Here is a 25,051-nt window from a genome sequence, read left to right as displayed (position 1 = left end):
ACTGCCATCAGCCTTCTCATTATCTTTTGAAGCAAGCAAATCAAAAGTACAAGACAAGGTCAATGCAAAAATGTAAGTAAGATGCCCCAGTTTTTAAAAGTAAATCACTACAATTTTATTATGTTTTGTAAAAGGAAAGAAGTCAGTTGTTGCCTGTTAATTTAAATACCGTCCATATATCTTCAAACATTTAAAATGTTATAAAGTCATTGCTGGCTGTTAATTTGAACACTGTCCATATATCCAAACAATTAAAATGTTATACAGTCAATTGTTGCCAATTAATGAGAACATTTTCCATATACAATTAAAATGTTATAAAGTCAGTTGTTGCCTGGTAATGAGAACACTGTCCATATATCCATTAAATGGTTATAAAGTCAGTTGCTGGCTGTTAATTAGAACACTGTCCATATATCCATGCAATTATAAGGTTATACAAAAATCAGTTCCATACTGTTAATTAGAACACTATACAAATATATATATGCAATTATAAGGTTATACAAAAATCAGTTCCTGACTGTTAATGACAACACTGTCAGTATATCCAAACATTAAATGGTTATTAAGTCAGTTGCTGGCTGTTAATTAATATATCCATACAATTAAAATGGTATAATGTCAGTTGCTTGCTATTAATGAGAACACTATCCACATATCCATAAAATTAAAATGTTATAAAAACAGTTGTACCTATTAATGACAAAACACTGTCCATATATTCAAACAATTAAAATGTTATAAAGACAGTTTCTGGCTGTTAATGAGAACACTATCCATAAATCCAAACAATTAAAATGTTATAAAGACAGTTCATGACTGTTAATGAGAACACTGCCCATATATCCATAAAATTAAAATGTTATAAAGACAGTTCATGGCTATTAATGAGAACACTGTCCATATATCCAAACAATTAAAATGGTATAAAGACAGTTTCCGGCTGTTAAAGTGAACACTGTCCATATTTCCATACAATTAAAATGTTATAAAGTCAGTTTCTGGCTATTAATGAGAACAATGTCAATATATCCATACAATTAAAATGTTATAAAGACAGTTTCTGGCTATTAATAAGAACACTGTCCATATATCCCTACAATTAAAATGTTATAAAGACAGTTCCTGGCTATTAATGAGGACACTGTCCATATATCCATACAATTAAAATGTTATAAAGACATTTCCTTGCTGTTAATGAGAACACTGCCCATATATCCATACAATTGAAGTTTCTGACCATATTAATAACTTCTTGTTTATATTTCAATGATGAATAAAATGTAATGAAATAATTAACCAGTCTTCTTGTTTTTTCTTCTTTTACAAATAAAATTTCCCCAAACTAAAATGCACAAATGAAGTATGTATAAATTTCATTAGATAACTCAATGCAAATAAAGCATACCATAAACTTCCTGTACGTTAATTACTGCAACCTAAAGATTTATCAAGATCTAGTCTAGTTCAAGATAAGACTATTTCTTCTTTTCAAATGCTGAGTGCTGAAACCATCTCTGATACTCCTGAGTAACAAGATTTTAAAATTGGCCACTGTGGTTGCCATAACTGATGTAATACTGGTACTTTTATCATTTAGGACAAATTAGACACCATTTGGTGAAAATTCCATGTCAATATGGTCATCCATTCAGGAGCATGTGCAACAAGATTTTGAATGTGTTTATTCAGACAGCCATAGTGGATGTCCGTGGTTCACCATTTTCATTTAGAACCAACTAAATATCATTAGTCTTTTGACAAAAACTGTGTGTTGATAAGACCATCAATTCTAGATGAATAATTTAATAATACAAATTTCAACATTGTCACCATGGTGACCATACAGAATGTCAGATCTGCATCAATTTAATTCATGCCAAACCAGACACCTCAGGAAGCGAAAATCCCATTCCAATAAGACCTTCCCATTAAGAGGAGTGGCAACATGGTTTTCAAAATGGCTGCCATGGTGGCCATATATGAGCTCAGATCAGCATCATTTTATTCAGGATCAACTAGATATAACAATGATCTGGTTAAAGGCTTTCCCAGTTAGGTGTAGCAATAGCATGATCTTCAAGATGGCTGCCAATCATGGTGGCTGTTACAGATGTCAGATCAGCACTATTTTCATTAAATACCAATTAGACATCATAAGACACCTTCTCGTGAAAACCCAATGTTGATATGGCTTTCTAGGTGGAGTATGGCAAGATTTTTAAGCTGACTGCTGTGGTGGCCATACTGGATATCAGATTGGCACACTATTTATTTAAGACCAATTAGATACCAAACAAAGTCTTTCTGTGAACCGCTCTGATCTGATTTTCAGTTCAGAAGAAGTAGCAGTAACATGATTTTCAAAATGGCCACTGCAGTGGTTGAGGAAAGCACAAGAGACAGACAAAGAGACAGCCTAGAAGACAGACTTTAATCAATTCCATATCTCCCAGTAATCCATCTCCTGAGCTGTCTTAGATTGAAGTGCCTTTTGCAGTTGCACTGACTCCCTTATCATATTTGGCACTTATGAAAATAAAAACAAATAAATAAACAGGTAAGCCAAAACATGTACCTTTAGAGTTTTTTGTATCCAGGTTCTTCAGAACCATGCTTTGGTGTTCTACTGATCATGATGCTCTATTCAGCTCAAAGTAAGAGAGAAACAGACATTCTCATAGAGAGACAGACAGACAGACAGGTCAAGGCACCAAATCTACCTCAGCAGTATCATAGTATCCAGGCTCGTCTGATACTTCAGGCTCTGGAGAATGCTGCCTTTGTACTGGCTGTGGTGTGGGTTTGGGCTCTGGCTGTTGAGGGTTCTGTTCTGCCTCCCATCTCTCCTTGTTCAAACGCTCCTATCAAAGTTCATTTTGCTGTTATCAGTCTAAAGATACTCTTTCATATATCATAATAAATTCTAAATCTCTCTTTAACATATCATACTAAATTCTAAAGATAATCTTTAACATATTATACTAAATTCTAAAGATAATCTTTTACACATCATGCTAAATTCTAAAGATAATCTTTAACATATCATACTAAATTCTAAAGATAATCCTTTACATATCACACTAAATTCTAAAGATAATCTTTTATACATCATACTAAATTCTAAAGATAATCTTTAACATATCATACTAAATTCTAAAGATAATCTTTAACATATACTAAATTCTAAAGATATTCTTTCATACATCATACTAAATTCCAAAGATAATCTTTTACACATCATACTAACTTTTAAAGATAATCTTTTACATATCACACTAAATTCTAAAGACAATCTTTAACATATCATACTTAATTCTAAAGATAATCTTTCATTCATCATACTGGGGCCCCGGAGTGGCAGATTGGTCTAAAGCGCTCTCCATTACGGATCACTGCCATCTCACCTCTGTCTGCATGGGTTCAAGTCTAGGATTTGGCCAATGTGGGTATGTGAGAAAGCTTGCCAGTAGCTTCTCGTGGGTTGGTGGTTCTTCCCGGGTTCTTCCTCCACCATTAATACTGACCGCCATACATAGCCTATCGTGTGCTGAAAATGGCGTTAAACCCCACAACAACAACAACAACATCATACTAAATTCCAAAGATATTCTTTTATACATCATGCTAAATTTCTTTTTATTCTCATAATCTTGCACATAGCCATTTATGATGTTTATCCTAACAGTATGAACCAGCTGAATACACTAAAAAACCTACTTAATAAAAAAAAAAATAATCCAAAATTCAACACCAAGTACTTTGGTGCCATTCTGTTTGGGCAGAATTTATTAATTTAAGATTTTTTTTTGTCTTGAGCTGAGCTCCTGAGTGATAATCTTCTCTAATCTTGACACAGAATGGCAAGCTTTACTCATCCAGGTTGGTTGGGTGATTGTGGATTTTATGGCACACAAGCACCATAAGACTATATAGCAATGCAAAAAGGTTATACGATAAAAAGCATAATCAAAAAGGTTTATTATCAATAAAAGTACAAAAACACAATGATAACATGATGAAGATCCTGCTCAATGGGGGATGTAAATGTTATGTGTAATTAAATAAGTCAAACTTATTAACAACAGAACACACTGGTTAAAAATACTTGAAGGAAATATGACTGCACACAAGTTATATTTTTAATAAATGTTAACTTCCTTCAAACAAAATTAAAATGCAAGATAAATTTACTGTATCAAAAAGTTCCTTCATGTGCTGAACACTAGTAATGACTGAGCATAGGTTGGAGATTGAAACAATCAATCATAACATACTTCACAGTGATGAGTTCATTGCAAGTACACATTCAGGTGGGTCTTCACCCTTGAACATGTTGGAGTGGGCTATAAAAATATAACCAGTTCTAATTCCTGCAATGACTACCTCATCCCTATAGATATTTATGTTGGAAGAAGACCATTCACCTAAAGATGCCTTGATTACACAGAGCATGTTATTGACAGATTAATTCCATGATGCCTGCCACTTACTAAATAAGAATTTGTTGAAACCAGATTTAAAATCTATGCATGGTATTTTCAAATCAGATGGTTGTACAGATATGGCCATTTTAGCAGCACGATCTGCTTTATCATTACTGTTAATGCCAACATGGTTGGGTAACCAACGTCATACTGTACTGTGAGAGGTACACAGCCCAGTATGTCTGATGAGAATATTGGTCAGTAATGGGGTTTTCGACTTCCTATTGTGTAGTTACTCAAGTACTGATATCAAAGAAGATGAAAAGAGTTAAAATATGTTTGGTTTCTGTATCTTTCAGAGCAAGGTCTATTGCCCTGGTTTCTGCTGAAAAAACTGATGCGCCATCCGGCAAGCAAACGTGTGTTTTGTGATTTCCACTAACGAAGGCTGCAGCAGCCTTATCATCATCCTTTGAATCATCAGTGTAAATTCTTGTGTAGTTCTTAAATTTGGAGAGAAGTTTCTTATAAAAGTTATGAAAAATGGAAATTACTTGTCCTGGATTTTTTCCTTCATGCAGCATAAAAAGTACATTGGGTTGTTTAAGATACCAAGGGAGGTGGTGGTCAAAAACAAATGAATTTTGGATTTTTGAATGGCATTTGGTCGATTCTGGTATACTGTTTTATATTTAGGATGGAAAACAGATCTGAAAATAGGGTTTTAGGGATTGGGCCTTAGTTTTAGGGCATACTGTACAGATAATGTTTCTCTATGATGTGAAAGGGGTGGCTAATTCACTTCTGCCAAACATCTGGTAATGTTATTAATTTTGTCTCTCTGTTAAGTTTAGTTTTTGCAAAGTGTTTCAAACTTGGCCCAGTCAGCCTTCTTTAAATTATGGTCTTTCTGTGAGTACTTCAAACAATGCAATCCATAACTTGGGTAAAAGCCCAAAGGCTGATGTTGAGGCCAAAGAGAAGAACTCTGTCATGGTAAGCAAAATGGAGAAACATACATGACACAGGTTGAGACTGACAGCATACCCACCCTTTTGGATGGAAGTGCAGTAAATCGGGTGAGACTGTTCAAATCAATGATGGGGCTCAATTTGCCATTCACTTACTGAATTGGAAACAGCCTTGAATAAAACCCTGGGTATTGTGGTCTTTGCACAATCTGCACCTACTATTTGTTGATGAGCGATCATATCTCCTGTTGTTGGAAGGCATCTTTCTCCTGATCTTACAGTACATCCATGAAGAGAAAGAGGGAAGAGGGCTGGATGAACAAAACCCAAAGCCCCTCCGAAATGACCTAGATCACCACACATTCAGAGGGAATATTGAGATCCAGTGAGCTCATAAGCACAGGAGTTAGTCACCCACAGGTGGGCTGTCCACAGGCACTTGAGGTGGGGGGGGGATAGATGAATGCTTACTATTTGGAGGCCTGAAAGAAACTTCTTCCTGCCTCTGTATGATCACCTCCTATGTTAGTTAGGCTGTGGTCTCCTGGCAATGGGTTGGGACCAATATTGGTGTACCTCTGAGAAAATCCCTTGCCCTGGGTCTGTAGAACATCCCTTCATACTGGCAGGGGCTGTGTGGTGTCAAATGCCTGTGTGAAGGGAGCGTCCAGTTGGAGGGTCAGTTCCCAAGCTGCCTGCCCTGAACTTTTCCAATTCTTTCTCCAAAGAGCAATGGCAACCCAAATGGGATCATCCGTAAAGCAAGAGTAGGAGTGACACAAACGACAGACATGCATCCTGCTGTGTTAGGTCTAAGTTGGCTAAAGCTGTCATGGCACTGGCCACAGTATGGTGAGCTGCTTGGTTAAGGACCTGAGCAATCCTGACCATCACATCCCAGGCTATTGCTGGATTATTTGGCAAACCATTAGATTGCCAATGATGCCAAATTTAACATGGAGGATGTTGCCATGATGTTATGAACCAGCTTGGACATGGCATGAAAAATATTCTTGTCCACAATGTTGCTATCTGGTTACTAGGGGTGAAACGATTCATCGATACATCGATGCATCGATACTTTTGCCATTTCGATACACATATCGATACACAAGGTGAAGAATCGATACAAAACGATATCTACCTTATAATAGCTACATAAATCTTCAGCAGTTATGATAATTAAATTAGGAGCTCATTAGACCAAACTGTCGCGGTAGTTGTTTTGTATACACAGGAAGTATAGCGTGTGAGATTCAGTTAGTCATCTCCGTTCCCGCACCCGGACCAGTTCTATAGATAAGAGTTTCCTTGTACTAGGAAATTACATTATTTTTTGTTTTTTAAATAATACCATAATTTAAAAATATAATCAAAGACATAAATTAATAATAGTTTCTGAAGGAAAAATTTTTTCTTAAAATTATTATAATAATGTAAGTGTCAATTCTTTTCTCTTTGCGTGGGACTAAACTATCGGTATGGGTGTGGAACCGGTGATAGAACTTATGATTATTCTTAATCACTAAGACGTTTGGGATGCTTTCATGCAATGAACTACAAACAGCGGGGTGACCAAGGTGATTCCAACATCCGGTCAAATGGAGCAGACGCAAAAGGCCGAAAAAATTGAACTCGAGTTACCTGCGATTAGAAGATCATCGGCCTGGAACTATTTTGGATATCCTGTGGAGTATGAGAATGGAGTAAGAAAAGTAGACAAGTCCAAGTGTGTTTGCAAACTTTGTTTTACAGCTCTTAGGAATACTGGAAACACCACAAATATGTCTACACATTTAAAACGGCACCACCCAACCATTGCCATTGGAATTCCTTTTAAAGATGACAAGATTTCAGCTCCCAAGGTCAGTGTTTCTCCTACTCCTAAGCCATCACATCCAACAACCACTGGTCAGCTCAGATTGACTGAAGTTTTTCAGTCTCCATTAATTCCATCATCGCAAAGATCACAGACAATCACTAAGCATATAGCGATGTTTATTGCACATGATATGCGCCCTTTCTCAGTGGTTGATTCGCTAGGTTTCAGAAATCTGATTCGTACCCTGGAACCTCGCTACATCATCCCATCAAGAACACACTTTGCAGAGAAAGTTATCCCAGACCTATACTTTCACACCAGACAAGAAGTGCAAAGCACCATATCAGATGCAGAATCAGTGGCCATTACTACAGATGGTTGGACTTCAAGGGCTACAGAGAGTTACATAACAATCACAGCTCACTTGATTGATAAGGAATGGTGCATGAAAAGCTTTGTTCTTCAGACGAGACCTTTACACGAGTCTCACACTGGTAAAAATATAGGAGCAGTACTAGTTGATGCCAGTAAGGAATGGCAACTGGAAAGGCCCCACAAGTTACTCCCCATAGTAACAGATAATGCTGCTAACATGGATGTTGCTATTCAAGAGGCAAAGTTCACACCACATATCAAGTGCTTTGCACATACTATAAATCTAGCAACCCAGAGAGGGTTGCAAGTTCATCAGATGTCACGCCTTCTTGGAAGGATCCGGCACATTGTCTCGTTTTTCCATCGCAGTACAACTGCTACTACTCTGCTGAAATCCAAACAAGAGCTGTTGCAGCTTCCTAAACACAAACTTATCCAAGATGTCCAGACACGTTGGAATAGTTCTTATGATATGATTGATCGATTTTTAGAGCAGCAGCCTGCCATTGTAGCTACTCTATTAAGTAAGGAAATCAGACAGAGGGAGACGGACTTAAACACTTTATCAGAGGATGATGTATCAAATGCAGAGGATATTCTCAAACTGCTCAAACCAATGAAAACCATTACAACGATATTGTGCGATGAAGCAGCACCTACCATATCAATGATTTTTCCTCTTAAACATCGTATTATTAGTGCAATGGAAGTGCAAGAAAGTGACTCTGCACTTGTGAAGGCAGTCAAGGTGGCAATCTCCCAAGACCTAGAGAAAAGATACAATGACAAGGACACGCAGCAGTTTCTGTTGCAGAGTTGTGCCCTAGATCCAAGATTTAGGGCTCTAACTGATGTAGACGATGCTACAAGGATCCAAATATATGCTTCCATTGTCATGCAAACAGTGAAGGTCAATGAGGTAAGTCAAAAATTTACATACGAGTATCGTTGTGTTATCTACGTGCAGCAGTTGAAGTATAACATAATATTATTGTCCCCTTTCAAGATTTTAAGGATATATGAAATTTCTTTTGGTAGTTAAAATTGGACACTTGTCCCCAAAGGTTACCCTAGATGCACCACTGATCTTGGTATGCCCCAGAGTCACCTTCAAAGTTCTTATGTCATCCGATTCTCTTCATCTCCCTTTGAAACACTGACACACACACACACACACACACACACACACACACATAGAGCAAACACACAAACTATTACATAACTTTATTGTTTAAAGTTCATAACTTCATATACACAAATATTTCTTAATATTCAATATTGATCTTATATTGATAAAATCATGTTTTATTTATATTAAATGCCAGTGAATTAATGCTAAAATGTTAATTAACATAAAATTGTGAGATTCATATTAACTTAAGGAGTACATATGATATAATTTTGATTTTTATTACAGTGTGAAACAGTAGTGAAGACACAGAAGACTGATGAACTCACTCATGTACTACCATCTAGTCTTCCCCCACTACCACAGCTTCCTGCAGTACAAGTTACAGAACGAGATAACAGACCAGCAGCAACAGCGAAGGTTGAAGTTGATGAGCCTCCAGTGAAAAAGGGTGCACTTGAAGATCTTTTTGGAGATGTGTACGTGGTCAAGGTGGAGCCATCAAAGTCCCTCTTTCAGAGGGCTGACACAGAGATAACACGTTATAGGAATGAGACATCTAGTATACATATTGGTGACAACCCACTGATGTGGTGGAAATTCAACGAAACATCATTCCCTTTGCTGGCCAAACTAGCCAAGATGTTGTTGACTATTCCAGCAACATCAGTGCCATCTGAAAGAGTCTTTTCAACTGCTGGAGATGTTGTATCAGCACAAAGAGCCTCTCTGACTGGGGAGAATGTGGATATTTTGATTTTTTTGAAGAAGAATATGAAACTTTGAAAGTTGTGACGAGTAGTCTGACAGTCTTGTGCATATGTTATGCAGAATGATCTAATTCAGTTCATTTATGCCTTTTACAGAGTCATCACAATTGCCAGATAGTTTTAGAACAATGAGTTTGTGACTTAAGAAGACTCATTCATTTTCTGGAAAACGCATTTATGTTGATGAGGATATCATTTTCAATCATCATGAACTTTTCTTTAATTCAGTTACTGAATTCAAATACACATGACAATTTATGTGAAATTACATTTAACACTGTTTGCAGTTAGGTGCTTGTGCGTTATAGACTGATATAGCATATATCAGGCTCAACGTTGTTTGCAGTTAGGTGCTGTGTATTATAGATTCATATAACAGATCTCAGGCTTAACGTTGTTTGCAGTTGGGTGCTTGTGTGATAAAGATGGATGTAGCAGATCTCAGGTTCAATACTGCAGTTAGGTGCTTGCAAGTTGTAAATTGATATAGCAGATCTCAGGTTTGACACTGCAGTTGGGTGCTTGTATGTGTTATAGATAGATATAACAGATCTCAGTTATTACACTGCAGTTGGGTGTTTGTGTGATATAGATTGATATAACAGATCTCAGGTTTAACACTGCATAATTATTATTTCTGAATCCCAATAATTTTAAATTTATTTTGTATTTTTGTATTACATTTACTTTTTAGTGTGTTATTGTGTTGCAGTATGTTATTGCAGGATGAACAGACACAAAACTTGTAATAGTCCTGTGCATCTGTTAGGCAGAATTATCTAATTCAGTTCATTTATGCCATTTACAGTCATCACAATTGTCAGCTAGTTTTAGAACACTGAGTTTGTGACTTAAGAAGATTTATTCATTTGCTGGAAGATGCATTTAAGTTGATGAGGATATCATCTTAAGTTATTAGGAACTTTCTTTAATTCATCTATAGACTTCAATTACACACATGGCAATTTATGTGAAATTAATTAGTGTTTGCTGCAGTGAAGTTTATCATTTGTATTTTCTAAGATGATCTTTCTTGAACTGAAGAAAGGAGGAAAGTATACAGCTTAGAAAAGGTTGCATAATTATGATTTCCTAATCCTAAGCATTTTAAATTTTTGTTGTATTTTTGTGTTACGTGTACTTTTTAATATATTATTTTGTTCTAGTATGTTGTTGCATGATGAATCAGACACAAAACTTGTAACATTTCATTTTTATCGAATGAAGGATAAAGAAACACATCAAAGATTTTGTTATATTTTATTTGGTTACACAGAACAACAATGTTAGTAGTCGTGACATTGTATCTTGATTCAATTTTTTTCTCTGTTATCATTATACATAACAGGTTAACAAGGTGACTCACTGCTGATACATTGCATATTTGACACTGTTTGAACTTGAAAATACCATTCAACATATACATTCACATGATTAATCAAATGTACTGTGATAATCCCTATTTCAGTTTGATACATGTATCGATATGTATCGTATCATAGGCTGTGTATCGTGTATCGTATCGATACGTGGCACAGGCGTATCGTTTCACCCCTACTGGTTACTGATACTGCTATCTGGCTATCTTGTTATGCATACTGCTGTCTGGTTACCTGTCTGTTTAGACATATGGCTATCTGGTTACCGATACTGCTATCTGACTTCCTATCTAGTTACTCATAATCTGATCTGGTTACCAATTGAAAGAAAAGTACAAAATTATAATATAAAATGTAAACATTTACCTCTTGCTGCTTTCTCTGCTCCTCTTTTTCTGCCTCCTCCTTTGCCTTTCTCTGTGCCCTCATCTCATCAACTCTCTTCTTCCCCTCATCCTCCACCTGACCCTTCGCAAGGCCCTCGAACTTGGCCTTCAGGTTTTTAGCGCCATCAGAACCTGGAAAGGGTGCACAAAGATTCTATTCAACTTTTTAATATGTACTGAAACTCCACTTAAACTTCACACTTTTCAAACTCAAGAAATGTCTAATGACTACTCTTTTACTAAGAATCACTCTGCTAATTTCTGCATTATCTTTGTATTAACAATGTTGGTATTCTATCCATTTTGCCAGTAATTTCCACAATGAATAAAAACAATGAAAATTTTAATACTGAATGTCTTCGTACAAGGATGGTCTCTACAATCTGGTCAATAGTTTCTGCCAATTTTTTATTATAAGTTTGGAGGACATCGATGAAAGCAGATTAACATTATTTGTACAAAAACTGAATGTGTCTGCCATATTGAGACTTTTCTATTTCTAGTAACTATGGCTGTATCAAATAAAATCATTTGTATAAATTTTAAAAATCTTGACTCATTATTCTACTCCTAGTAGAATTTGATCAAAGTTGGATAAGCAGTTGTAGAGAAGTTGTTCAAAGATTTCTTAGTTTCAGTAGTAGCAGACACATTTAAAGGCAAATCAGCACCATTTTGACAAAATATGAACTAATGATAATAAAAGCATATCATCACCATTTTGACAAAATATGAAGTCTTGAAAAAAGAAGCAAATCAGCACCATCTGACAAAATATGAAGTCTTGATAAAAGAAGCAAATCAGCTCCATTTTGACAAAATATGAAGTCTTGATAACATAAGTAAATCAGCACCATTATGACAAAATATGAAGTCTTGATAACATAAACAAATCAGCACCGTTTTGACAAATAAAAAGTCTTGATAACAGATATTTTCCTAATAAATTTGGCTGAATTTGGTCAAGGCTTTTCTTAAAGTGAAGAAATTTAAAATTGTAAATATAAATTGATGGATGAAGAACAATTCAAGATTACTGATACAAGTGGGGCCCAACATCATAAACTCACTTGGTTTTAAAACTCAGAAGAAGAAACAAATATGATAATGGCAAAGATATCTACATGGAACTGAATGTGAAAACTGTTAGATAATACAGAAAATAACAAGTCATATTTACTTGAATCTGCTCGTGTTTTCTTGTAGGATGTAGTTACTCCCTGCATATCTTCAAAAGTTCCAGCAGACTGTAATGTACAGTATAAAGCTATAACAAGGGATCTGACGGAAGAGCAGACAGACAGACAAACAGGCAGAAAAAAGGTACACTGATGGTAACAGATAGACACCGTTATAGAGACAATGAAACACAGGATTAATTTCCTGAAAGCAAAAACTGAGAATGTAACAGGCATAGTGAAAGATAGTCTGGAAGGCAGATGTCATTTTTGAGACTATAGCCCAGTATCATATTTAGCCATGCATCCAACTGTAAACAGAATCGCTGGCAAGTTTTGTGGGTATTTGCTGTTTATTCTGAATATGGCTTCAAGTAAAACAACCTGACCCTAATCTGCCAGCCCACATTATGTGATGTAGAACTGGGTCACTGCTTTTTACTCTTGATTATTTTCAAAATTATTAGATTCATGTTTTATACAGCTTGGGACATGAAATCTGAGTACAGTTCTGGGACACCCTAAAAAGCTTTTCTCAACTTACACATTGACAATACTCGCTTGTTGGTAAGGGAATACTACCATCGGATTAATAAACCATGCCATTTTTAAGTTATTTACTAGTGTATGTGAATGTGTTAAGTACATTTATTCCTCTGCAAGACTGGGAATCATCCTATGATTTTCAGGAATGCTGTTGCTTCCATTCTGAAATGTATGTAACTTCTCATCCACTAAGTATTTTCTCATTTGTTGAGTAAGTGCATTTTATGTTTACTGGCACTCTTTGATAATCATCTTGCCTGAATGTTGGCATCTTATTTAAAATTTCTCTGCCTATGTTCAACATGTCATATTTATCAACAAACTCTCCAATGTCAGCTTAATCACTGAGTTTTTACATTACAACTTGTACAACGATTAGCATAAACAGAGCAAATATATGTAGTATACGGTTTTATTTTATTTTCTTACATCTCAAACTAATTATTTTTATTTTCATATAATGTCAAAACTTGACAAGTCAAAACAATAATGACAACTCTGCTAGCCTCTTAGAATACTGTAGTTTGTTTGCATTATTAATAAAAGAAAATTCTTTTCCCAGCTCTACTGGCTTTGGTTTAGTTGTGTTGGACTAATAAAAGTAAATCCTAAGTCACGTAATTTAACTTGTCCACCATACTGTTGAACTACTGTAAACTAAATCCTACATCATATAATTTAACTTGTCCATTATTGTGTTGGAGTAGTGTAAAGTAAATCTTAAGTTATATAATTTAATTTGTCCATGATACTGTAAATTCATTACACACACACTTTTAAAATGTATTGGGGTTGTTGTAATACCCTCTTTATCTCTTGTCTGCTTGTCCTCTATCTGTTTGTTCACCTGACCGTTACCACAAATCCTAAATTGCTACATGGAAATTATGTCAACTTTCTAGCTACGGTGCCCATGTGGTGATATCTGCAACAGAGGCATCGTCACGGATCCTGGGAAGAAGTCAGAGTTCAAATATACAAAGACTTGAATTACAATCACATATTCCAACTGTCGTGTATGCAACCAAAGCAAGTTGATACATCAAATATATGATGCATTATGACCCTAGAGCGACAGTCTGGGGGGTGATGTGCAGGGGAGAGAGAGGCTTGAATATCCAATGTAACTTGTGATGGCAAGCCATACAGCTGTTTAAGTTTATTATTGTTGGTATCAAACTTTGTTGCTGTACCCAAAACAATATATTTTTGGCACTACATTAATTTATCGATTTGGGAAGTGGTTCCATTGTCTTTCTGTCATTATTTAATTTGTATTTGGGAAGGGTCCAATTGACTTTTTGTGAATACTTTGCTACATGATTTGGGAATGGGTCCCATGGTCTTTCTGTGAGTACTTCACTTCATGATTTGGGAAGGGGTCCCATTGTCTTTCTGTCATTATTTGATCCATGATTTGGAAGGGGTCCCATCATCTTTCTGTCAGCTATTCAATTCATGATTTGGGTTGGGGTCCCTTTGTCTTTCTGTCAGTACTTTAATTCATGATTTGGGTTAGGGTCCTTTTGTCTTTCTGTCAGTACTTTAATTCATGATTTGGGCTGGGGTCCCTTTGTCTTTCTGTCATTATTTAATTCATGATTTGGGTTGGGGTACCTTTGTCATTCTGTCAGTACTTTAATTCATTATTTGGGATAGGGTCCAATTGTCTTTCTGTCATTATTTAATTCATGATTTGGGATGGGGTCCCATTTTCCCTCTGTCAGTACTTTAATTCATGATTTGGGATGGGGTCACATTGTCTTATTCCAATGATCACTGTTGGTTTATCCTTTAAAATCATAGTTTGTAACAATCACAATGTCAAAAGAATTGGTACCCTGACAAATTAATAATGAATATACAGTATTCTAGTATTAAAATGTGCACCCAGTCATCAGATTATCCTATTCTCTGAAACAGACAATGATCATGTCTAGTAATACAAATGTTACAAAATCTACAGCTAGATACCTCATCCTGTCTGTCTGTCTGTACACCAAACTTTCCTCCAAATCCTTTTTTCATATCTGTCTGTGATGGATGGAGTTCTGTCCGTGTGTCTGCATCATACCCTGCTGCTGACTGGTCTTGTCTATCTGTCTGTACACCATACTTGCCACCAAATCCTTTTGAGTAATCTAGCAGAAATACATAACCAAATGATTTTAAACTAAATTTAAATTTATTCAAGACAGAACAATACACATAAATACAATGATGCTAATAATTTCTCAGCAAAACATGAACTATGACCCTTTAGATAGAATTTGCCTATTCCACACCAACACATGAATTCTGACCACCTAGGTGGAATTCCCCTATCCAACACCAAAACATGAATTCTGACCACTTAGGTAGGATTCCCCACCTTCTGACCACTTTGTAAGTAAATCTTTCTGGCATCAATTAACTTGTCCCTATTTTTGTCAATTACATTGTAAATTGTTGAATGCAGAGTCAGTTTTACAATGCATTCATGTCTACTTGGTATGCTTCAAATCAATGAAAGCTTCTTACATTCCATCCCAATACTCAGATACTTAAAACCAGACTGTTCAAAAACTATTTTCTTAATAAAAATGTTAGCAATTCATGCCACTGATCCTTATTTTGATTTTAAACTGTGTTTAAAATAATCCTTAAGTAAATCAATTTATGTTTGGGAATATTGTAGCAAATCCTGAGCTGATAAAAATGCAGGTCTTTAAAATACCCACCTGTCTGTGATTCGTGTTTTTCCAGTTTTTCCTGATGATCCCATCCCACAGCTGACTTATCCATGTGGTCCTTTTGTACACCAAATTTACCTCCAAAACCCTTGGAGTGATCTATAAGATGTGAAATTGTGATGGAAATAAAAAAAATAAACATATCATTTCAGTCCTAAACTAGAAATGAGTTCATGGAACAATGACAAACCATCTCCATACCTAAACTGACCTAAACACAAATTTTAACAATGATGCAAAAACAGAAGGAATGGACAGACAATCTTTAACAATTTACATTCTTCCTTTAATCAGCCACAAAGGCTTTCACTTTCATAAAACCAACATGCTCTGAATAACTGAATCATACTGAAAAAAATCACTCATCAATATACCCTTTTCTTTGTGTTTTTGATGATCTTCATTCTGCACAAATTTGATTAATTTTTAAAACTCAATTACAGTGAAACTAGAGTATAATGAACCATCAGGAGACCAAGGAATTTTTATCAACAGAAGGTTCTGAGGTTCAGTTAAATATCTCTAGATTTATGTATAAATGGGACCTTTAGAACTCTGACTGTTGACACAGTTTGTCTTTACATGAGGATAGAAAATATCGATTTTTTATATATATTAGAGCTGATTTTCTAAACCATAACACTTAATGTGTGTGCATGTATGTGTGTGTGCATGTCTGTGTATGTAATTTGATTTTTAATGCAGCTTTATCAACCTTTTAGTCATATCACTATGATGTCTGCAGTGTGGCAGTTTAAAGTGATGTCCAGCACTGGGGCATCATCCTGCATACATGTAGCATCATGTCCCACCCACACCAGGCCAACCAGCCCTAACAATAACCTCTTAATGTTGAGTGCCAAGCAAGGCAGCTGTTAGTACCATTTTTACAAGTATTTGGTATGACTTTGCTGGGGTTCAAACCCACAAGCTCCTGCATCTGAGGTGGATGCTCTAACCCCTAGCCCACCGGAGTGGTCAATATATGAATCTGAGTGATTACTGGTAAATTTATGATGGTCATAAATGTTGAAATTTAAAATTCTTAAGCATCTGTTAATGTTTTAATAATTTTCTGAGATGGAAGAAAAAGAAAAAAATCTTCAACATCTAAGTATAATGCTAGGTGTAACAAAATTGCCCTAGCAGAATCTGAACATCTCAACAACACTGCTGGACACTTATACCTGTCTGGGACTCGTGCTGCTGAAGTTTTTCATGATGGTCCCACCCCACTGCTGACTTGTCTTGGCGGTCAGTCTGGACACCATATTTACCTCCAAAACCCTTTGCATAATCTAGAAGAAAGAAAACCATGGTAAAATCTATTCTTATAGTCCAGTGGAGAGCTATATCTCACATTTGCAAATATCTTATATATACAAATTAATTGCAATCTAACTGATTTCTAACCATCTTAAGGACAGTGGTACCTTACTATAAGAGTCCATAAGAAGCAACCAAACTGTAGCACATTTGCATACACACAGAGTAAAAACGTATTCAATCTATTAAATCTGTCTTTTGGGTTCAAATATCCCATTTATTATAAATGGGCATATGTAATAGTTAAATTGACTATTATTTATGATGTTTGCAGTGATATGCTAATGATTATAACATGTACATTGTTGCTACCAGGCAGACCATTTACAAGAGAGAGAGAGATCAGTCATTAAGATAGATGTTTCAACAATGATGAATCTTAATAAACAAACAAGTTAACTATTTCAGTTGTACCGTCTCCCATATACTCAATAGACCACCCTGAAAAAAATAAAAAACAATACCAGTACAGGGATGGTGTAACAGCTAGCAATTGAGATTTTCAATCATATTTATGTTTAACTAGAATGATGGTTATGTACCCAATTCACCATTCTCAAAGCCAAGTAGTTAGGTAGCCCCTTACAATATACAGGTAGAGGGATCAATTATGACGAGAGCTTTAAAAGTAAATGTATCCCTGAGATGCACTGATCATTTTTCACTGACTCAAATTAAGAGGGGGTTAACTCATCAACCCCTTGAGGTTTTTGTTGTTTTTGCTTGAAATGTGAGTAGGAAACACATTTTGGGGGTTATTCCTGAATACATCCTAACACATCAAACTCCAAGAGATTTCCCATTAACCTAATGCCTAGTTGTGTTAGAAACATCATTTTTCATTGACTATTTCCCTCGCACATGAACAGAAGGGTAAAAGTTGAGTTTTTTGTTGTTTTTTTTTGCTTAATGGACCTATCATTTTCATATCGAGACTGCTCTTTATTCCAAATGCCCATCTTATCCTACTTTTTGCAAAGGCTCACCTGTCTGTGTGCAGTTGAGACCAGTCTGCCTTAGATCTGAGGCCAAAAAGTCTAAAATCCTGACACAAAATCAGATTCCGGCCATGGGTGAATTTTGGGTGGAAAAAAAATTGGGTAAATTTTTTAGGTTTTTCCCTCTGTTTTTATAGTGCAACTATAACGTCCAGATTATTTGGTATCATTGTCGAGCTACATCTGTCTACCTTTCTATAATACCACCCACTTTAGTGTATCGTACATGACATTGATGCCACAGAGTTTGGCAGTAGGCTACTACCTCCTGACATAAATGTTAATGAGTTAATTAAAAGAATTTGATTATTTTCTGCTTTGTATTGTTTAAATGAAAATTGGCAAAGTAGTTCTTAATACAATTATGAAGATAATGATATATATTTCATGCAATATGCAGAAATGAAATATTCATGCAGAATGATAAAAGAGTGATTTTACTTTGCAATGTTGGTCATCTTGATGTAAATAATCTATATAAATTCAATAAAATTCACTGAAAATTTCCACAGCATAAACAACCCAATCTTCAACACACTGAAATAAAAATGCTTGAAAATATTCAAATTCATTTGCATTCACTGTTTGTCCTGGTGATGGTAATATGAACAGCCTCTTGTGGACATGGGTTCTCTCATTAATGATCAATCAATCAATCCTCTTATTTATTTTTTTCTCTTCATCTTTTACACCCTCATTCCTGTTACTTCTGTTTTCTTCTTTATTGGATATTTCAAGGTTATTGTCAATTCCAGAAGTTCACCATTAGAGTAAAGTCAGATAATTTCTCTGCTCTGCATCTAATTGTACATGTTTTTCATTGTTTCTGTTTTGAAATTACCATTCTTCAGTAGGTACTAGTAAAACAACATTTAATTTGAAATCAATGCATGATTAGGAAATGGTAGGGAAAAAGATGTGGTCTAATTTTACTTGCTGTACAGGATCAAGATTAATGGAACATAAAAGATTAACACAACTGCTCAGTCATTGTACTCTGTACCACACAAGATTCACTGTACTACTTTAATGTGGCACACTGGAGATTTGGTAGGCAAAGTACAACAAATTATTGCAGTGGTAGGCAATAATAAGTTCAAAGAGAACTTGATTTTTGAAAATACCCGTCGTTCAGTTGGAGTTACCTCCCTTACCTTTCTGTGATTCATGCTTCTCCACATTTTCCTTGTGGTCCCATCCAACAGCAGACTTGTCCTGCCGATCTGTCTGTACCCCATACTTTCCTCCAAACCCTTTGGCATAATCTAGAGTGATATATTGCAATATAAGAGAAAAGTTTCCAATATTAATGCATGTTTATTGATTATTATTATTATCAACTTGAGCTAACAACTTCCAAAGAATGGAAATGATATATTGAAGGAAATTGAGCATATTATCTGAGTACAATCAGTAATAAACATTTTACATTTTACAAGGTTGAAAGCAATAAACTTACAACAGAGACAAAAGAATGCAGCTAATAAACTGCTTTCTAAGATGACTTCTAGCAGGAAATATTGTGAGGTTTCCTATTTGCTGAAAGTGTAAAGAAATCAAATTTTTCAAGTAAATTATGTTTCTCTGAGAATACTTACCCATTCACATTAACACTGGGATATTAGACTATTACCTAATAAATAGAACCCTACTAAAATTCACCATGTCTATCAATGTCAAATAGTCCAAGGGCAATAACTCTTGCCTATTATCTCCTCTTGCCACCACTTTGCATCACCAGTTTTTAAGCTGAATGAACTTTCAATGCTCACATAATGGGGTGGATGGGAGGGTCTTTAAGTAATGTGATTCGGTAAGTATTCTCACATAATTTACTATAAAAATTTGCTTCCTCCAATTGAATACATTCCCTGAACATGTTACATTAGGGGAATTAATATTAGGAGCATACATGCCAACCCCTGGCAAGGAAAAAGTGTAATCCAAGTGGACAATGTGTGTGTGACTTGGACTTTTAACATAGCTTTAACAATTTTTCAGTCATATCACTAAGATGTCTGCAGTGTGGCAGTTTATAGTGATGTCTAGCACTGGGGCATCATGGCGCAGACATGTAGCATGATGTCCCAGCCAGTCACATTATCCTGAGACTAGGCCGACCAGTCCTAACACTAACCTCTTAATGCTGAGTGCCAAATGAGGCAGCTGTTAGTACCATTTTTGTTAAGTCTTTGGTATGACTTGGCCAGGGATTGAACCCACGACCTTCTGCATCTGAGGTGGATGCTCTAACCACTAGGCCACTGGAGCGGTCTCCAAGTGGAGAAAAAAGAGTAATCCGAGCAGAAAAAAAGAGTAATCCACATATATCATGATAAAAATTCAATGAGCTTATGTACAAAATGATTATCCCTCTGGATTTTTCACATCAATTACTGCTTCAAGTTTCTGTATATAACGCTTTGAGCTTTAAAATGAAATGAAAAAAATCAACTCTGTCCACATGAAGTACAGGGTAAAAGATTTTGGTCTATTCAAATCAAAACTGGCTAGTAGGTCAGATCGATCTTTAACATGACTGATATGTCTTCTGCCATGATGACTGAATGTGTCAGATATCATGGAGCAGTAGCCTTTGATGGTAATTAGTGCCAGCTTTCTCTCTCATAAAGCCTAAGAAAATAGTCAGCTAAGTGAGGGATCAAGGCACTCAAACAGGATGATGTTATTGTCTCTACACATGTCCATGAAAATAAGCCACTTTCCCAGATAAGCCTTCTTGATCTGATGATTCTCACAAACTTGTAGGTCTAATTTCTTTCTTTCTCATGGCTATCCAGAGATAAGCCAGGTATGAAGGAGAAGACAGTCTGGGCAGGAGTGGAACACCTGTGACTGTGGTTGTTCAAGAAGATTCAGTTTACCTGTAATCTTCCTAGGTAGATCTATCGCTAGAGCGAGACAAGTTTCGGCTGGATGGTTGGTGATGTCGGGACAGTTGGATGGCTTGTAACTTTACTGCTGATTAGGCATAAACCCCATGCGCCCTGACATACAGGCCTGAAGGCCATGCTTGGACATGTGGACATGCAGGATGGACTTATGCTCCCTGAGCTACCTAAAATTTTAAAATACTCCCCAATGAATCAGTATCACCAACAATAAAATGTAGGTTGTCTACCCTGAAATATTCATTCTTTCCTTCCCTCCAATGCCAAAAGGACTTTTGCTCTCAATGTGCATTGCATGCATTTAGTAAACATTTCTCCTGAAAAGATACAAGCACAGATTAGCAAATTAGCATGTGACTAACTAGATAACAGCATAGATTAGTAAATCAGTATGTGACTAGTTAAAACAGTAGCCCAGACTTCCTCTGACCTAATATTATAGACACTACTTTTCAAAGAAGGTGTATACTTAATATAAACAAAACAAGAGTCATGGTAGACTTCCATGCTCTGAAGTTGCATATATTTCATTTAAATGACAATCTGCAGAGATCGTTCTGGTGGCTTAGTGGTTAGAGTCTCTGCCTCAGATGCAGGAGGTCATGGGTTCAAACCCCACCAAGTCATACCAAACACTTATAAAAAATTGTACTAACAGCTGCCTCGCTAGGCGCTCAGCATTAAGAGATTAGTGTTCGGACTGGTCGGCCTGGTGTCAGGATAATGTGACTGGGTGGGACATCATGCTACATGTCTGTGGCATGATGCCCCAGTGCTAGACATCACTATAAACCGTCACACTGCAGACATTGTAGCAATATGACTGCATAATTGTTAAAGCTACGTTAAAAATCCAAAACACACACACAATCTGCAGAGACAACACATGAACAAAAAAATTAAAGTGTGAACTAGTATTATGTATATTTAATTTGACATTATTTGTTAGATTTTTTTATCTTCTTCTAATTTTTTTACATGCTACTGTAATGTAACATAGTATGTTAGACTTGACCTTGTCCAAAACGGAGTTAATTTATGCATGACATGAATTGACTTCTTAAAATTGTATTCCGTGTAAATAATTAATACATAGCTAAACTTTATTTTATCTATGCATATGGGTTTAAAATCTGAATTATTATTAATAAAAGTAAATATGTTTATTTCGCTCTAGTTATAGGTTTTGGAATTTTCTTAGTGTATTTTACATTATCTAGGTTATGGTTTTTATTTTGTAAAAATCAGGATTATTTTAGAAGGTTTTTTTTCCATTAAGTAATTTTTTTAATAGAAAATGCTAATTGTGACATAAGGTCAAGTAGAGAACTATATAATCTTGTAGCTGACAGGTTATTTTTCAGTTGTGCTTTTCGATCCAGCACTTTTAAGTTGTATTATGTTGTGTTCAATATTTCATTATTAGGCTGGACATTTTATTTCTTAAAATTATTGAATTCAAGTAACTATATTGTCTGGAAATACAAAAGTGCTCCGATAAAATTCTTGGATAGAGACATTCACTCTAATTTATTGTGAACTCAAACCTGGAATTATATTATTGTGATTCAACAAAAGACTTCATACATCAACACTTTATAAGCTATCATGAACACATCATTGCCTTCAGTTTCTGGATTTATTCTGGACCTCTGCTAGATTTTATTCAGGACTTGAAATTACTAGGACCTGTGTCAGTAATGCTTGGATTATTTTGGGATTTAATTCACAATTCTGTAAGTTCTTTTTTCTCATTTTCACTTTTTATTCTAGGGAAATAAATTATTTGTTGATTCTACAAAGCATGCTGCTTTTCACTCTTTTCTGTTACTTATTTTATGACCACATACTATGTCACTAAAAGTCGTAACTAACAGAGAAGAGAAAGTGTTGTATCAGAAACCGATGACCCTTAATGAACTTATGCACAATGCTTAGTTAATAATTAAAGCACAATTCTATCAAAATAGCTTGATATATGAATATACTAAGCAAAAATTTCAAGCAGCACTTTAGAATTTCACCAATAAAAGGTCTGTAATGGATGGTGAGTGCGTGTGATTTGGATTTTTTTTAACGTAGCTTTAACAATTGTTCAGTCATATCGCTATGATGTCTGCAGTGTGGCAGTTTTTAGGGATGTCTAGCACTGGGACATCATGTCGCAGACATGTAGCATGATGTCCCACCCAGTCACATTATCCTGACACCAGGCCGACCAGCCCTAACACTAAACTTGTAATGCTGAGCACCAAGCGAGGAAGCTGTTAGTACCATTTTTGTAAGTCTTTGGTATGACTCGGCCGGGGATTGAACCCACAACCTCCAGCATCCAAGGCGGACATTCTAACGTAATGGATGGAGTAAGCGAACAAAATCAAAGGCATGCTAACTCATAATAACCTTATATAAGGTCAAAAATAATGTGGTGGGACAGGGGTCTTAAAAGACGAGGTCCCAAAAGGTGACGAAAAGTCACTCAATATTGGTAAATATTGTAAAAAATTGCTAACAACCTGCAGCAGATTGATAAATCTGCACAATAAATCCAAAAGAAATGTTGGATGAACTGTACAACATGTGCTCTGTACTGCAGCGAAGCTAAAATCCAGCAGCACCTGGTGGTGCCAAGGGGAGGTAATGGGCAAGCTATTGCCCTTTGTTTATTGAAATAGACAGGAAAAGATAACTTTTGTGTTTTAGAAGGGCTGGATTTATGAGGTGACAGGCTCATATTCCTATTGTAATGTGACTGGGGAACGTATTTGAAGGAAAAAATAGACCAGACATGTTAAAGCATATGGTAGGCGATGGAATGTGTCTTGTATCAGCACAATGAAAATGTCACTGGTACTTGGCTCTCGGGAAAGCAAGCCTTAACATTCACCAGGATCAAAAATATGTCCAGATGGCCTGTTCTTAATTTCCTTAACTTCTGCTGACTGGGGAAGTAACCAGAAGGATAGAGACTTCTTCTTCATCATCAATGTTGGCCAACACTTGGACTATGATCATGTATGGTGGTAAGGGGGGTGGAGGGCATTTCAAAGCTGGCAACACATGGTATATTGCCTCAGTGGTAGCCTTAAAACTAAACTCCATACTCTCCATGGTCGGATTGGAGCAAGACTGTTGCTCACCTTCACACTCAATGTGTTTAATCTGGTCCTGTCCATTCTCTGGATCAACCATTCCCTGGGGCAACAATATCACAATACCATCATCTGTATAATTCATGGTCAGTACCCTGTGGCTAAGCAATTAATATTGGAAAACCCTTCTGCACGGGACAATTGTGCTGTAGCAGTACAGATAACTATTTTGCTCTGAGTATGGTTGGCATGGTTACTGACCAAGCAAAAGGTGGGCTGTTTGATGCAGGTAAGAGCCATGGTTGGAAGGATGGATCCATCACTAAAATCCCTGTCATAACGTGTTTGCATAGCCTTAAAATCAGCAAGATTGTTAACTGTATAGAGTGTAGCCTTGTTAGGACAGACAGATCTATCATCAAGATCTCTGTAATTGTAGATAGAGGAACCTGTAGACTTGGTGAGACAGATGGATTCATCAATAAGATCCCAGTAATTGCAATTGTATAAAGCCATAGTATACTAATGGACAGATCTTTAACTAAGATCTTGGCAACTGTAGAAAGATTTGATCATAGGCTTGGAAAGATGAACAGATCTTCCAGACTTGCCAAGGAGGGAGACTTACACTACTTGGGTTGCCCAAAAACGAGGGTGCACTATTTCCTCACTGTATCATAATGAGCTGTATGAATTTAAAATTTACGTCATCATCTTTCTTTTCATTGGCTGACTTTCGCAAAATCATAGTCCAAACATTCTCTGAACATACGGCGCACATACTGCATACTACTAACAAAGTACATTTTGTATGAACAAGGCATGACTTGTTTGTGCCTTCCTTTGCCTTTAACTTGCTGCACTGATTATACTTCACTGACAGTATCACTGAATTGACAAGATATAACAAAACATCACAAACAGGTATAAATAAATGCTGAAGCATGTTATTAAGTCACTAAAACAACACCCACTACTAACTGGATGAGTGAGCAAAATGAAGTT

General features: G+C 36.0%; 2 protein-coding genes across 2 annotated transcripts in view; one reads left to right on the top strand and one right to left on the bottom strand.

Moving 5' to 3' along the window:
* LOC149786183 (uncharacterized) overlaps positions 1–25,051 on the bottom strand; it is an 89,053-nt gene that overhangs the window by 15,936 nt on the left and 48,066 nt on the right. Inside the window, exons 8-14 of the mRNA XM_089976539.1 lie at positions 19,197–19,307; positions 16,906–17,016; positions 15,707–15,817; positions 14,961–15,127; positions 12,443–12,509; positions 11,243–11,394; positions 2,727–2,867 (exon numbers count right to left, since the gene is read on the bottom strand). Coding sequence (XP_089832665.1) covers positions 2,727–2,867; positions 11,243–11,394; positions 12,443–12,509; positions 14,961–15,127; positions 15,707–15,817; positions 16,906–17,016; positions 19,197–19,307 — 860 coding nt within the window. The remainder of the gene's footprint in view (positions 1–2,726; positions 2,868–11,242; positions 11,395–12,442; positions 12,510–14,960; positions 15,128–15,706; positions 15,818–16,905; positions 17,017–19,196; positions 19,308–25,051) is intronic.
* Positions 7,258–10,743, top strand: LOC149786184 (E3 SUMO-protein ligase ZBED1-like). Its single transcript, XM_089976540.1, has 2 exons — positions 7,258–8,517; positions 9,016–10,743. The coding sequence occupies exons 1-2, from the start codon at positions 7,396–7,398 to the stop codon at positions 9,511–9,513; spliced, it is 1,620 nt and encodes a 539-aa protein (XP_089832666.1). The 5' UTR covers positions 7,258–7,395; the 3' UTR covers positions 9,514–10,743.

This window comes from Sinohyriopsis cumingii, chromosome 12 (assembly GCF_028554795.1).
Source record: "Sinohyriopsis cumingii isolate HCF-2022 chromosome 12, ASM2855479v2, whole genome shotgun sequence".
In the NCBI taxonomy this organism is placed as follows: domain Eukaryota; kingdom Metazoa; phylum Mollusca; class Bivalvia; order Unionida; family Unionidae; genus Sinohyriopsis; species Sinohyriopsis cumingii.
This window is presented reverse-complemented; position numbering and strand designations above follow the sequence as displayed.